This window comes from Nerophis ophidion, linkage group LG01, assembly GCF_033978795.1.
Source record: "Nerophis ophidion isolate RoL-2023_Sa linkage group LG01, RoL_Noph_v1.0, whole genome shotgun sequence".
Lineage (NCBI taxonomy): Eukaryota > Metazoa > Chordata > Actinopteri > Syngnathiformes > Syngnathidae > Nerophis > Nerophis ophidion.
In genome coordinates, this window is record NC_084611.1 from 86262602 (window position 1) to 86280101 (window position 17500).

General features: G+C 37.1%; 2 protein-coding genes across 3 annotated transcripts in view; one reads left to right on the forward strand and one right to left on the reverse strand.

The window, feature by feature from the left end:
* The window catches only part of LOC133561117 (synaptogyrin-1-like), a 54079-nt gene extending 45884 nt beyond the window's left edge, over nt 1–8195 (reverse strand). Inside the window, exon 1 of one of the 2 annotated variants that reach the window (XM_061914358.1) lies at nt 7856–8195. In XM_061914358.1, coding sequence (XP_061770342.1) covers nt 7856–7957 — 102 coding nt within the window. In that variant the 5' untranslated portion in view covers nt 7958–8195. The remainder of the gene's footprint in view (nt 1–7855) is intronic. The other variant, XM_061914367.1, reaches the window with a different exon arrangement.
* Nucleotides 8196–14976: 6781 nt separating this feature from the next.
* Nucleotides 14977–17500, forward strand: part of ift27 (intraflagellar transport 27 homolog (Chlamydomonas)) — a 44240-nt gene continuing 41716 nt past the window's right edge. Inside the window, exon 1 of the mRNA XM_061914380.1 lies at nt 14977–15138. Within this exon, the coding sequence (XP_061770364.1) occupies nt 15105–15138 (34 nt within the window). The 5' untranslated portion in view covers nt 14977–15104. The remainder of the gene's footprint in view (nt 15139–17500) is intronic.

A 17500-nucleotide genomic window follows, 5' to 3' on the forward strand; every position in this document is an offset into this window, starting at 1 on the left:
TTTTAGCCATTTTTGCAAACGAACGCCTCAGCGTCATGTAGCTTGGTACTTGCCACATGTTAACTGTTAGCATGCTAACATTAACATGCTAACTTTTTTCGCCAATTTTGCATCCGAACGCCTCAGCGCCCTATAACTTGGTACTTGACACATACTGTTAGCATGCTAACACCAACATGCTAACTTTTTTAGCCAATTTTGAATCCGAACGCCTCCACTTCACACAGCTTGATACTTGACATATGCCAACTGTTAGCATTCTAACATTAACATGCTAACTTTTTTTTAGCCAATTTTGCATCCGAACGCCTCAGCGTCATATAGCTTAGTACTTGACACATGCCAACTGTTAGCATGCTGACATTAACATGCTAACTTTTTTAGCCAACGTTGCATGCGAATGCCTCAGCGTCCTATAGCTTAATATTTGACACATGCTGTTAGCATGCTAACACTGACATGCCCCAAAAAATTTTTACCCACTTTTGCATCCGAACTCCTAAGCGTCATATAGATTGGCACTTGACACATGCTAACAGTTAGCATGCTAACATTGACAAGCAAAAAAACTGACATCAATCTCTAAAGGATATCACCACATGGGCTCAGCAACACTTCAGAATACCACTTTCACTAAATACAGTTTGTCGCTAAATCTGTAAGTGCAAGTTAAAGCTCTACTATGCAAAGCAAAAGCCATTTATCAACAACATCCAGAAACGCCGCCAGCTTTTCTGGGCCCAAGATCATCTAAGATGGACTGATGCAAAGTGAAAAAAGTGTTCTGTGGTCTGACGAGTCCACATTTCAAATTGTTTTTGGAAATATTCGACATCGTGTCACCCGGACCAAAGGGGAAGCGAACCATCAAGACTGTTATCAACGCAAAGTTCAAAAGCCAGCATCTGTGATGGTATGGGGATGCATTAGTGCCCAAGGCATGGGTAACTTACACATCTGTGAAGGCACTAAAAGGTACATACAGGCTTTGGAACAACATATGCTGCCATCTAAGCGCCATCTTTTTCAAGGACGCCCCTGCTTATTTCAGCAAGACAATGCCAAGCCACATTCAGCATGTGTTACAACAGCGTGGCTTCGTTAAAAAGAGTGCGGGTACTTTCCTGGCCCGCCTGCAGTCCAGACCTGTCTCCCATCGAAAATGTGTGGCACATTATGGAGTGTAAAATACGACAGCGGAGACCCCGGACTGTTGAACGACTGAAGCTCTACATAAAACAAGAATGGGAAAGAATTCCACTTTCAAAGCTTCAACAATTAGTTTCCTCAGTTCCCAAACGTTTATTGAGTGTTGTTAAAAAAAAAGGTGATGTAACACAGTGGTGAACATGCCCTTTCCCAACTACTTGGGCATGTGTTGCAGCCATGAAATTCTACGCTAATCATTATTTGCAAAAAAAAATAAAGTTTATGAGTTTGAACATCAAATATGTTGTCTTTGTAGCATATTCAACTGAATATGGGTTGAAAAGGATTTGCAAATCATTGTATTCCGTTTATATTTACATCTAACACAATTTCCCAACTCATATGGAAACGGGGTTTGTAGATCATCTCCCAAGGCAAACCAGGGCACAGAGGTTGAGAAACACTGAGCTAAGGTACTAAGACGACCTGGGAGGAAGTTCACGGCCACTTTGAAAGCGCCCAGCTCTGAGAAATCCACATCACGCTCATAATCGTTCACGCTTGGTTGATCCGCCGCATGACTCTTTTCCCCCTAGGCTGTTTTTTTTTCCTCTCCCAGCATCGAGGAGACACACAAACACGACAATTGTGCGCCACAATAGTACACAGAACTGGTCCTCCGCTTTGAATTGTGATTGTTTTCGTTGATTTCAGGTCACAAGTGCATTCATTTAACATTTTCCAGCAGGAAGAGGCTTTGGCAAGGCAAGCGCAATACCGCACACTTTATGCCAGTAATTGTTTCATATTGTGTAATGTTCCATTTAAAATGGGATTAATAACAATAAAAGGCATATTCCAGTATACTTGAAACGCCTAATTGTCCTTCTAGAAGCCAACAATTTCTTCTATTTTAGTCATTTGCAAAACGTAACCCTTGTACACTGTAGACGAGTTACACAACAGCTAAGCGCAAAATAGTGTACAAGCTAGACATACGTAACAAGTAGAGATTGCCTGGAAGTCGTTAAAAAAGAAATCAACAGGATGAGCGTGTAGCGGGGGGTGTATATTGTAGCGTCCCGAAAGAGTTAGTGCTGCAAGGGATTCTGGAATGAATGCTTTAAAATGTAATATCTGAAATTATCGGTATCGGTTTCAAAAAGTAAAATTCATGACTTTTTAAAACGCCGCTGTGTACACAGACGTAGGGAGAAGTACAGAGCGCCAATGGACCTTAAAGGCACTGCCTTTGCGTGCCGGCCCACTCACATAATACCTACGGCTTTTCAGACACGCAAGTGAATGCAAGCATACTTGGTCAACAGCCATACAGGTCACACTGAGGGTGGCCGTAAAACTTTACACTGTTACAAATATGCGCCACGCTGTGAACCCACACCAAACAAGAATGACAAACACATTTCGGGAGAACATACGCACCGTAACACAACATAAACACAACAGAACAAATACTCGGAAACCCTTGCAGCACTAACTCTTTCAGGACGGTACAATATACACCCCCGCTACACCCGCCCCACCTCACCCTTCACATGCTCTCCCAAATTCCAAGATGCTGTTTTGAGGCATGTCAAAAAAAAAAAAAGCACTTTGTGACTTCCATAATAAATATGCCAGTGCCATGTTGGCATTTGTTTTTCCATAACTTGAGTTGATTTATTTTGGACAACCTTGTTACATTGTTTAATGCATCCAGCGGGGCATCACAACAAAATTAGGCATAACAACGTGTTAATTCCACGACTGTATATATCAGTATCGGTTGATATCGGAATCGGTAATTAAGAGTTGGACAATATCAGAATATCGGCAAAAAAGACATTATCGGACCTCTCTAGTAACAAGTGTCCTTCATTGCCAGTATTACACATTTGTGCAAATATATATATATATATATATATATATATATATATATATATATATATATATATATATATATATATATATATATATATATATATATATATATATATAGGGACAAGCGGTAGAGAATGATGGATGGATGGATATATATGTATGTATATATATATATATATATATGTACATATATATATACATACTGTATATATATACATACATATATACATACATATATACATATATATAAATACATATATATACATACATATATATATATACATATATATACATACATACACATATATACATATATACATACATATATATACATACATACATATATATATATATATACATATAAACACATATATGTATGTGTGTGTGTGTATATATATATATATACACACATATATATATATACGTATGTGTGTATATATATATATATGTATCTGTGTGTGTATATATATGTATATAAATGTATATATATATATATATATGTGTATATGTGTGTATATATATATATGTTTATAAGTATATATATATGTGTGTGTATATATATAAACATATATATCATATATAAACATATATAGAAACATATATATCATATATAAACATATATATATATATATATATATATATATATATATATATATATATATATATATATATATATATATATATATATATATATATATATATATATATGTTTCTGTGGTTTATCCGTTTTACAGTGCTCAATACCGGGGTAGAGCGGAATATACAGTATGTTAGGTCAGGTTTCCCTACTCTTCAGGGGATTTAAAATCATCCCTACAAGCCTGTTTCGCAGGTTTCCCTGCTCTCCAGGGGATTTTGAATCCCTTGAAGAGCAGGGAAACCTCTTCAGGGGATTTTGAACTTACTAAAGAGCAGGGAAACCTGCAAAACAGGCTTGTAGGGATGTGTTTTTTCCTGACCTAACGTATATATATATTTACATCTATAAATATATATATTTATATGCGATTTGGTGCTCGATGAAAATGTGTTCGACACGCCTGATCTATCATGACCAAAATCTCAATCACAAATTACCTCAAACATTAGCAACGCTACCCTAGCGCACTAAGCTACAGCGAGGTTAGCATATTTACTAACGTAAAGGTCTCACCTTTGCAGCTGACTGACAAATAGTAGCAGAGATTTGATTTAAGATGCATAGCGAAACCTTTTCGTTGTTGTTGTTGTTGTTGCTTTAAAGTGGGCGTACACACACGTGACAGACCCGTGTTCCTAATGTGTATGTGGCCCCCTCCTTTGATATCTTCCTCCCAATCACCAGCCAGAAGGAGACGACATGGTTATTGGTGACTTTATGTTACTGCAGTGTCAAATGTCCCACGGAGGCTCCACTTGGACCTCTCGGCCATGTTTGTTTACTGCAGGACTTCAAATAACCACACAATTGGCCCTGTTAAAGGCCTACTGAAACCCACTACTAGCGACCACGCAGTCTGATAGTTTATATATCAATGATGAAATATTAACATTGCAACACATGCCAATACGGCCTTTTTAGTTTACTAAATTACAATTTTAAATTTCCCAGGGAGTTTCCTGATGAAAACGTCGCGGAATGATGACGCGTGTTTGTGACGTTATTGGTTGGAGGGGACATTTTAGCCCAGCACCACTAACGGCTAAAAGTCGTCTCTGTTCATCGCGCAATTACACATCTGTGTTGCTGAATCTTTTGCAATTAGTTCAATTAATAATGGAGACGTCAAAGAAGAATGCTGTTGGTGGAAAGCGGTGGATTGCAGCTGCCTTCAGCACCGAAACACAGCCGGTGTTCCTTTGTTGGTTGTGAAGCTTTAACACAGACCTTTAAAGCGAACAAGTCAATGTTTTTCAACCACTGTGCCGCGGCACACTAGTGTGCCGTTAGATATGGATGTCGCCCTCGAGGTCGGCAAAAACATCAACCAGGACAAGATCTTGAACCTGCAGCGCTACGCCGAAGGATATCACCGGTTTGCCAGCTCCCTGAAGTCCCGGGAGGTGCGACCGCAAAAAGGCCAGAAGATCAGGAAGAAACGGGGTGAGGGTTCCCACCGCAGTTAAGTTGAAGTTAAAGTTCCATGTTGCCAATTGGTGGCTGAGTTGCTGTTGTTCCCTAACTCTTCCATTTACTTATTATAAAGTTAAGTTAAAGTGCCAATGATTGTCACACACACACACACACAAACACACACAAGGTGTGGTGAAATTTGTCCTCTGGATTTGACCCATCCCCATGTTCACCCCCTGGGAGGTGAGGGGAGCAGTGAGCAGCAGTTGTGGCCACGCTCGGGAATCATTTTTTGGTGATTTAACCCCCAATTCACAATATTATGTCAGACCCACTCGACGTTCATTCATTTGTGGTCCTCTCCAAGGTTTCTCATAGTCATACTCATCGATGTCCAACTGGGTTGTGAGTTTTTCCTTGCCCCTATGTGGGCGCTGACCTGTGGATGTCGTTGTGGCTTGTGCAGCCCTTTGAGACACTTGTGATATAGGGCTATATAAATAAACATTGATTAATTGATTGATATTGTCTAATGTGCCGTGGGAAATGATGCAACTTCACCTAATTGGTTCCAAAAAAATAAATTTTTTTGCAAATTAATAATTATAATCTGCAAATACTGTGCCATTCCTTAGTGTCCGTGCTGTGTAGAACTTGGCTGTGGAGCTGTGATCCCAATATGCAGACCACAGCGTGCAGGTAAAAAAAAGGTATTTAACGCTTAAGCCAAAAATGAACAAAAGGAAAAGGATGGCTATGTCAAATGACAGTAAAACTGAACTGGTTACAAAGTAAACAGAAACAGAATGCTGGACGACAGCAAAAACTTGCAGCGTGTGGAGCACAGACGGATGGCGTCCACAAAGTACATCCGTGCATGACATGGCAATCAACAATGTCCCCACAAAGAAGAATAGCAACAACTTCAATAGCCTTGCTTGTTAACGCAAAGCAGGGTGCGGAGAATATCGCTCGAAGGAAGACATAAAACTGCTACACGAAAACACCAAAACAGTGAAGTGAATTATATTTATATAGCGCTTTTTCTCAAGTGACTCAAAGCGCTTTACATAGTGAAACCCAATATCTAAGTTACATTCAAACCAGTGTGGGTGGCACTGGGAGCAGGTGGGTAAAGTGTCTTGCTCAAGGAAGCAACGGCAGTGACTAGGTTGGCAGAAGCGGGAATCGAACCTGCAACCCTCAAGTTGCTGGCACGGCCACTCTACCAACCGGATAACAGCACAAGACAAGAACTAAAGCACTTCACACAGGAAAACACCAACAAACTCAAAATAAGGCACGAGGAGGACCTGGTGGAGTTTCAATTTTTAACATTTTCTGCTGGTGGTGTGCCTCCGGATTTCTAAATGGAAAAAATTGTGCCTTGTCTCAAAATAGGTTGAAAACGTTGCTCTACGTCAACCAGCAAGTTTTTGGATGGGAAAATGGTGATATTAAGTCGGCTCTTACCGGAGACTTGAGTGGATTACGCGACCTCATCCTGCAGCTCAAGAAGGCAGCTGTGATCTTGGCTCCTCGGCTTCGCTCAGAGACACTGGCGTTCACCGCAGCCATCCGACTTTCAGGTATGACTTTATAATCTCACTAAAATACTATTAACACAATGAGCTGATAAGGGATTTTCCAGAATTATCCTAGTAAATGTGTCTAATAACATCTGAATCGCTCCCACTGCCCTCGCCTTTTTTTTTTTCACTTCTAGTCCTTCACTCTCACTTTCCTCATCCACGAATCTTTCCTCCTCGCTCAAATTAATGAGGAAATTGTCGCTTTCTGGGGCGGCATCGCTCGGTTGGTAGAGCGGCCGTGCCAGCAACTTGAGGGTTGCAGGTTCGATTCCCGCTTGTGCCATCCTAGTTACTGCCGTTGTGTCCTTGGGCAAGACACTTTACCCACCTGCTCCCAGTGCCACCCACACTGGTTTAAATGTAACTTAGATATTGGGTTTGAGAAAATCGCTGGGGCTTCACGGTGGCAGAGGGGTTAGTGCGTCTGCCTCACAATACGAAGTTCCTGCAGTCCTGGGTTCAAATCCAGGCTCGGGATCTTTCTGTGTGGAGTTTGCATGTTCTACCCGTGAATGCGTGGGTTCCCTCCGGGTACTCCGGCTTCCTCCCACTTCCAAAGGCATGCACCTGGGGATAGGTTGATTGGCAACACTAAATTGGCCCTAGTGTGCGAATGTGAGTGTGAATGTTGTCTGTCTATCTGTGTTGGCCCTGCGATGAGGTGGCGACTTGTCCAGGGTGTACCCCGCCTTCCGCCCGATTGTAGCTGAGATAGGCGCCAGCGCCCCCCGCGACCCCAAAAGGGAATAAGCGGTAGAAAATGGATGGATGGATGGGCTACATAAATATAATTCACTTCACTTTCTCGGTCCGAATCGCTCTCGCTGCTGGTGGCCATGATGGTAAACAATGTGAGGAGCTCCACAACCCGTGACGTCACGCGCACATCGTCTGCTACTTCCGGTACAGGCAAGGCGTTTTTATGAGCGACCTAAAGTTGCAAACTTTATTGTCGATGTTCTCTACTAAATCCTTTCAGCAAAAATATGGCAATATCGCGAAATGATCAAGTATGACACATAGATAGGACCTGCTATCCCCGTTTAATTAAGAAAATCTCATTTCAGTAGGCCTTTAAAATGACACAATTACGATGGCGGTGCATGCTGGGTAGACTGGAGGGTTAGTATTTAAAAAAAAAAAAAAAAAAAAAGATCGTATTTATTTATGAGCCACTCACCCACGACACAATGCGGAGTATGGTCTGAGGCTGCTGGAAGAAGGTGACGGGGTCGAAGGCTCCTCCGGCTTTCCCAGCTCCGTACGCCTGCATCCCCTCCATGGCTGCGCCGCCCCCCCGCCTGCCTGCCTGGTCCTGCCTGCCTGGTCCTGCTGGTTTCAAGCACCGAGCGAAGCCACAATATCCCGCGGGACACTTCCTGGAGCCTCCCTGGCGAGTCTTCTTCGAGCCTTGTTCCGCGGAGGACGGTGCGCGTGACGTGTCCTCCCTTTTTCCTCCCACGGAGCCGCTGCGAAAGGAGAGAGATGGGCCGTGAACGCGCAAGCCGGTGTCACGCCTCGTCCGCGCGCACGTGACGTAGAAGCTTCTCGGTCCTTTTGTTTTTTTGTTTTTTTTTACAACCAGCTTTTTATTTTTTGTTTTTGTTTTGAATAAAAAAAAATGTATTTCTAAATTTTGAAATAATGATAATTAAAATAAATATAAAATCGCCTCTGCCGCGCACGTGACGTAAAAGCGTCTTGGTCCTTTTTTTTTTTTTTTACAAGCAATGTGTTTATTCTGACCAATCTTTATTTTTTTTAATAAACCTTTATTTATAAATTGCAACATTTACAAATAATTGAGAAATAATAATAATAAATATAAGTACAAAAACGCCTCGGCCGCTCGGACGTGACGTAAAAGCTTCTTGTTCCTTTTTTTTTTTACAAGCAATGTGTGTGTTGCGACCAGGTGAATATTTCATATATATATATCCATCCATCCATCCATTTTCTACCGCTTATTCCCTTTCGGCGTCGCGGGGGGCGCTGGCGCCTATCTCAGCTACAATCGGGCGGAAGGCGGGGTACACCCTGGACAAGTCGCCACCTCATCGCAGGGCCAACACAGAAAGACAGACAACATTCACACTCACATTCACACACTAGGGCCAATTTAGTGTTGCCAATCAACCTATATATATATATATATATATATATATATATATATATATATATATATATATATATATTGTTTTCATAACATGGTCACTACTGCCTACTTTGTCTTGTTATATTTTTATTTTACTGTTATATTGTTATTCCCATTGTTTTTATTCTTTTTGTAATATTTCTCTATTTTGTTTCCTTTTAAACCCCCATTATTTACTTTTTATTATTATTTTTATTTATTTATTTATTTCAGCGCCCCCCGCGACCCCGAAAGGGAATAAGCGGTAGAAAATGGATGGATGGATCTCAACTCTGTACACTGCTGCTGGAATTTAAATTTTCCTGAAGGAACTCTCCTGAAGGAATCAATAAAGTACTATCTATCTATCATGTAAACCTTTATTTATAAAATGCAACATTTACAAGTAATTGAGAAATAATAATAATTAAAATAAATACAAAAACGCCTCGGCTGCGTGCACGTGACGTAGAAGCTTCTCGGTCCATTTGTTTTCTTGGTTTTTTTTTTACGACCAGCTTTTTATTTTTTTTATTTTTTGTTTTTGTTTTGAATTTCAAAAAAATTTATTTCTAAATTGAGAAATAATAATAATTAAAATACATATAAAAACGCCTCGGCCGCACACGTGACGTAGAGGCGTCTTGGTCCTTTTTTTCTTTTTTTTTTTTGACAAGCAATGTGTTTATTACTTCCAGCTTTATATTGTATTTTATAAACCTTTATTTATAAATTGTAACATTCACAAACAATTGAGAAATAATAATAATAATAACAACAGTAAAAGCTTCTTGTTCCTTTTTTTTTTTTTTTTTTTTTTTTACAAGCAATGTGTGTATTCCGACCAGGTTATTATTGTTTTTATTTTTTTGAGAAACCTTTATTTGTGAATTGCAACATTTACAAAGAATTGAGAAATAATAATAATGAACATTTATACAAAAACGCCTCGGCTGCCCTTTTTTATTTTTTATTTTTTTTAAACAAGCAACGTGTTTATTCCGACCAGCTTTTTTTTTTTTCAATTACATTTGATAAACCTTCCTTTATAAATTGAAACATTTACAGACAATTGAGAAATAATAATAATAATAATAATAGTAAAAGCTTCTTGTTCCTTTTTTTTTTTTTTACAAGCAGTGTGTGTATTCCGACCAGGTGATTATTGTTTTTATTGTTTTAAGAAACCTTTATTTATAAATTGCAACATTTACAAAGAATTGAGAAATAATAATAATGAACATTTTTACAAAAACGCCTCGGCTGCCCTTTTTTATTTTTATTTTTTAATTTTTTTTTAAACAAGCAATGTGTTTATTCCGACCAGCTTTTTTTTTTAATTACATTTCATTTATAAATTGAAACATTTAAAGACAATTGAGAAATAATAATAATAATAATAATAATAATAATAATAATAGTAAAAGCTTCTTGTTCCTTTTTTTTTTTTTTTTTTTTTACAAGCAGTGTATGTATTCCGACCAGGTGATTATTGTTTTTAGTTTTTTTTAAGAAACCTTTATTTATAAATTGCAACATTTACACAGAATTGAGAAATAATAATAATGAACATAAATACAAAAACACCTCGGCTGCCTTTTTTTATTATTATTATTATTATTTTTTTTTTAACCAAGCAATGTGTTTATTCCGACCAGCTTTTTTTTTTTAAATTACATTTGATAAACCTTCATTTATAAATTGAAACATTTACACACAATTGAGAAATAATAATAATCAGAATAAGTACAGAAACGCCTCGGCACTGCACATGAGACGTAGAAGCTTCTTGGTCCTTATTTTATTATTATTATTTATTATTATTATTATTTTTTTTTACGAGAAATGTGTTTTTTCCAAACATCTTTTTTTTAATGTTATAGACCTTTATTTATAAATTGCTACATTTACAAACAATTGAGAAATAATATTTAAATTTAAAGTAAAGTAAAGTAAAGCTAAAGTTAAATCAAAATAAGTACAAAAACGCCTCGGCCGCGTGCACTTGATGTGGAAGCTTTTTGGTCCATTTTTTTTAATTTATTTTTTTTACAAGCAATGTGTTTATTCCGACCAGCTTTTTATTTGTATTTTTTTAAATTTTGCAAACCTTTATTTATAAATTGCAACATTTACAAACAATTGAGAAATAATAATGATCAAAATAAGTACAAAAACGCCTCGGCTGCCCTTTTTTATTTTTATTTATTTTTATTTTTTTAAACAAGCAATGTGTTTATTCCGACCTGCTTTTTTTTTTTTATTACATTTAATAAACCTTCATTTATAAATTGAAACATTTACACACAATTGAGAAATAATAATAATCAGAATAAGTACAGAAACGCCTCGACACCGCACATGAGACTTAGAAGCTTCTTGATCCTTATTTTATTATTATTATTATTATTTTTCTTTTTTTTTTTAACGAGAAATTTGTTTTTTCCAACCATCTTTTTTTTAAATGTTATAAACCTTTATTTATAAATTGCTACATTTACAAACAATTGAGAAATAATATTTAAATTTAAAGTAAAGTAAAGTAAAGCTAAAGTTAAATCAAAATAAGTACAAAAACGCCTCGGCCGCGTGCACTTGATGTGGAAGCTTTTTGGTCCTTTTTATTTTTTAATTTTTTTAAAAACAATGTGTTTATTCCGACCAGCTTTTTATTTTTTTTATTTTTATTTTGCAAACCTATATTCATAAATTGCAACATTTACAAACAATTGAGAAATAATAATTATCAAAATAAGTACAAAAACGCCTCGGCTGCGCGCACTTTACGTAGAAGCTTATTTTAGTTTAGTTTATTCCAACCAGCTTTTTTAATATATATATATATATTTTTTAATTTTATAAACCTTTGTTTGTAAATTGCAACATTAAAAAACAATTGTGAAATAATAATAATCAAAATGAGTTAAAAAAACAATCCAAAACAGTACAAAATCAGTAAAAAAAAACAGTACAAAACATTACCAGGGGGTTGTAAACTCAATAAAGTAGAATGCAAGATATATATATATATATATATATATATATATATATATATATATATATATATATATATATATATATACATATATATATATATATATATATATATATATATATATATATATATATATATATATATACTAGGCTCACACAAGTTCAGTAAATAATTAAAATTTGGAGCACGGCATCATAGTTTTCACAGCTTTTTGGTTGTTAGAGGTAGAGAGTTTTTTAACGTAGAGTTCTAATTCGTTTTTTTAAGGCACAAAAAACAGGTCGGGTATTGAGAAACTTACATTTATGAATATAAAACTTAGCCAACAGTATGATGAGGTTGCAAAGGTAAAATTCCTTTTCAAATAGTTTTTGAATCCTGTCATATTTATAACAGATAAGAATAACTCATATATTAATGACTAGTTATTTCAAGTAAGGGGGAATGTTTGCAACAGGTGGACCTTCTCATCTTGAGGCGAGTTAGCGTCCCCTAGCGGTGCTAGGGATGCATTACAAAATTAGCTGTAGTTTTCTCACATCTTTGATTGATTGATTGAAACTTGTATTAGTAGATTGCACAGTACAGTACATATTCCGTGCAATTGACCACTAAATTTTTACACCCGAATAGGTTTTTCAACTTGTTTAAGTCGGAGTCCACGTTAATCAATTCATGGTAAATTAATCGATTTACCAGAGATGGTAATCTCTGACGTTTAAACCACGTAACTTTTTGCATTTATTCCATTTGCTGCTATGACGACAGCAAAGCTTCGTTTGTGAAGAGCCATTTTTAAGGACTTAAAAAAATACAGCAAAATTGCCAGGCTATTAAAAAAAAATTCTAATTTAATACTTGTGAATTTTTATAATTTTTTTATTTAATTTGGTTAATTTTTCAACTGCATTTTAAATATTTTTTTTGATGAAAATGATAAGCAAACGTGTCTAATATAATGGGAGAAAATATCTTATTTATGAATTGATTAAATAATAAAAAAAACATGTTTTGGCTTTGCATTGACTTCCCATTTTAGTTTGCTGTCATACTTAAACTAAACTAGACTTGAATAAGGTAAAGTAAAGTTTCCCTGGGCATATTTCAAAGGAACAACTGAATATCAAACTTCAAGTGTTCACAAAGTACACAGAATAGTATTTATGATGAACATTTTGAACCCTTTTTTTTTCTTTTGAGATAAAGATGATTTATTTATTTGTTTATTTAATATTTGTTTACTTACTATGGTATATTATTCATTTATTATTTATTTATTCACTGTTCTGTTACAGAGAACAAGGAAATGGGATCAAATTTGTATGGAATGAAAAGGGGTAGGATTAAATTTGCTTCTTCCTAGAATGGAATAGAATGGAGTTTTACTGTCATTATTGCAGTGAACAGGTTCAAACATCAACAAAATTGGAGCAGATCCCCTAAGGCAGTGGTTCTCAAATGGGGGTACGCGTACCCCTGGGGGTACTTGAAGGTATGCCGAGGGGTACGTGAGATTTTTTTTAAATATTTTAAAAATAGCAACAATTCAAAAATCCTTTATAAATACATTTATTGACTAATATGAATGTAAGTTCATAAACTGTGAAAACAAAAATACAACAATTCAATATTCAGTGTTGACAGCTAGATTTTTTTGTGGACATGTTTCATAAATATTGATGTTACATATATATTTTTTTGTGAAGAAATGTTTAGAATTAAGTTCATGAATCCAGATGGATGTCTATTACAATCCCCAAAGAGGGCACTTTAAGTTGATGATTACTTCTATGTGTAGAAATCTTTATTTATAATTGAATCACTTGTTTATTTTTCAACAAGTTTGTAGTTATTTTTATCTTTTTTTTCTAAATAGTTCAAGAAAGACCACTACAAATAGCAATATTTTGCACTGTTATAAAATGTAATAAATCAGAAACTGATGACATAGTGCTGTATTTTACTTCTTTATCGCTTTTTTTCAACCAAAAATGCTTTGCTCTGATTAGGGGGTACTTGAAAAAAAATAATGTTCACAGGGGGTACATCACTGAAAAAAGGTTGAGAACCACTGCCCTAAGGTAAATATACAATTTGGTAATATAAATAGTAAAAAAAAAAAAGATAGAAAATAAGGTATGTATCTATATATATGTATATATATATATATATATATATATATATATATATATATATATATATATATATATATATATATATATATATATATATATATATATCCACACACATGCATAATCTGCAGTGATTCCCAAAGCCCAAAAAAAGTCTGCGGGCTATAGAGCGTTTTCTATTCGGGCTCCAGTACTCTGGAATGCCCTCCCGGTAACAGTTCGAGATGCCACCTCAGTAGAAGCATTTAAGTCTCACCTTAAAACTCATTTGTACACTCTAACCTTTAAATAGACTCCCTTTTTAGACCAGTTGATCTGCCGTTTCTTTTCTTTTTCTCCCATGTCCCACTCTCCCTTGATCCGGTGGCCATGTACTGCTTGCCTGTGTATCGGCTGGGGGACATCTCTGCGCTGCTGATCCGCCTCCGCTTGGGATGGTTTCCTGCTGGCTCCGCTGTGAACGGGACTCTCGCTGCTGTGTTGGATCCGCTTTGGACTGGACTCTCGCGACTGTGTTGGATCCATTATGGATTGAACTTTCACAGTATCATGTTAGACCCGCTCGACATCCATTGCTTACCTCCTCTCCAAGGTTCTCATAGTCATCATTGTCACCGACGTCCCACTGGGTGTGAGTTTTCCTTGCCCTTATGTGGGCCTACCGAGGATGTCGTAGTGGTTTGTGCAGCCCTTTGAGACACTAGTGATTTAGGGCTATATAAGTAAACATTGATTGATTGATTGATGTATGGAATATATGTTCAATTACAAAAACATTTTTTACCCATGTGTCCATCATGTCCTCATGTGTCATGTCTTTTTATTTTTTCGGACAAATAAACTGAATATATATAAATAACTGAACTGAATATAAATTAAAATCAACAACAGTGAAGCAATGACGTCACCAGGAGCCATGACTGAAATGACATTTGAACAACACGCCTCAGTGTATATCCGCAAATCTGACCAATGGTGACGCGGCTGCGTGCTTACGTCACCACCAACGTAACCAATGAAACGTCTCCGTGCCTGGTTGCCATGGGAGACGTGTGGCGTCCATGTTGGTGCGGGCGAGCAGAAGGAAACTAGCGTCCGGTCTGTTCTTTAAAAGCACATTTTGACGCTTTTGAGGAGTAAAAAACACATTTTCTTGAGGTTGGCCGGGATGGTGAGGTTGAGGGCGAGATGTCTGCTCGTTGGTATGTGACTCTAACTTGTTTGTGGAAGCCTGTGTGAAGCGTTAGCGAAGCTGGGGCTAGCTACCGTGCTAATAACATGGCGGAAGTCAGTGGCGTGTATTTGGCTTTTATTGAACATTTTCAGAAAGATAATTATCACTATCAAAACTTATATGTTCAATTCTGTACCATACCTTAACATATAAACCCTGTTTCCATATGAGTTGGGAAATTGTGCTAGATGTAAATATAAACGGAATACAATGATTTGCAAATCATTTTCAACCCATATTCAGTTGAATATGCTACAAAGACAAAATATTTAATTTTCAAACTGATAAACTTTTTTTTGTCCAAATCATTACCTTTAGAATTTGATGCCAGCAACACGTGACAAAAAGTTGGGAAAGGTGGCAATAAATACTGATAAAGTTGAGGAATGCTCATCAAACACTTATTTGGAACATCCCACAGGTGTGCAGGCTAATTGGGAACAGGTGGGTTCCATGATTGGGTATAAAAGCAGCTTCCGTGAGTAATTCACAAACAAGGATGGGGCGAGGGTCACCATTTGGTAAGCAAATTGTTGAACAGTTTTAGAACAACATTCCTCAACGAACTATTGCAAGGAATTTAGGTATTTTAGCATCTACGGTCCGTAAATTCATCAAAAGGTTCAGAGAATCTGGAGAAATCACTGCATGAAGCGATGATATTACAGAGCTTTGATGCCTCAGGCAGTACTGCATCAAATACCGACATCAGTGTGTAAAGGATATCACCTCATGGACTCAGGAACACTTCATAAAACCACTGTCAGTAACTACAGTTGGTCGCTACATCTGTAAGTGCATGTTAAAACTGTATTATACAAAGCCAAACCCATTTATCAACCGCACCCAGAAACGCCGCCTGCTTCGCTGGGCCCGAGCTCATCTAAGATGGACTGATGCAAAGTGAAAAAGTGTCCTTTGGTCTGACGAGTCCACATTTCCAATTATATTTGGAAACTGTGGACGTGGTGTCTTCCGGAACAAAAAGGAAGATAACCATCCGGATTGTTATAGGCGCAAAGTTCAAAAGCCAGCATCTGTGATGGTATGGTGGTGTATTAGTGCCCAAGGCATGGGTAACTTACACATCTGTGAAGGCACCATTAATAATGAAAGGTACATACAGGTTTTGGAGCAACATATGTTGTCATCACAGCAACGTTATCATGGACGCCCCTGCTTATTTAAGCAAGACAAGTGTTACAACAGCGTGGCTCCGTGAAAAAAGAGTGCGGGTACTTACCTGGCCCGCCTGCAGTCCAGACCTGTCTCCCATCAAAAGTGTGTGGCGCATTATGAAGCGTAAAATACGACATCGGAGACCCCGGACTGTTGAACGACTGAAGCTCTACATAAAACAAGAATGGGAAAGAATTCCTCTTTCAAAGCTTCAACAATTAGTTTCCTCAGTTCTCAAACGTTTATTGAGTGTTGTTAAAAGAAAAGGTGATGTAACACAGCGGTGAACATGCCCTTTCCCAACTACTTTGCAGCCATGAAATTCTAAGCTATTATTTACAAAAAAAAATAAAGTTTATGAGTTTGAACATCAAATATCTGGTTTTTGTAGCATATTCAACTGAATATGGGTTGAGAATGATTTGCAAATCATTGTATTCCGTTTATATTTACGTCTAACACAATTTCCCAACTCATAAGGAAACGGGGTTTGTACCTACTTCACCAAAAGGCTAACATAGCCTAGTCAAGAATTCAGACAAAAGCTAAGGTAATGCTTGTCAAAGATCCACATCCGGTCCGCTTCCTCATTTTACACGGCCTGCCTTTGGTTACAAACAGTTTAAAGAAAAGGTCGTAAAACTGTTCAAAGAAAAGGTCCGCTTTTTAGTTCTCGGGTCAAGACAAAATCTTTCGTGGATTACAATACATCAAAGAAACAGAACCCTCATGTTGCTCCCCATCCTACACAGTGGAGTTTTACTAGCCTTCTTCTTGGTAGGATCAAAGACAGCTTTTTCCTTCTGACCGGGAACTCATGGCAACACAAAAGTTTGGTGATAACTCAGATACAATTATTCTGACACTGCCCTAAGCCTAAGGTTTGTGTGTTGAGTAAACAATCATCTCTGATTAACAAATGGGTTCATATGAATTGACAATGTTGTAAACTGTGAGTAGGTTAAATATTAAAATCCATCCACCCATCCATTTTCTACCGCTTATTCCCTTTCGGGGTTGCGGGGGGCGGTGGCGCCTATCTCAGCTACAATCGGGCGGAAGGCAGGGTACACCCTGGACAAGTCGCCACCTCATCGCAGGGCAATAAATCGACTACAATTAAAACCAAGAGTAACCAATAAATCCATCAG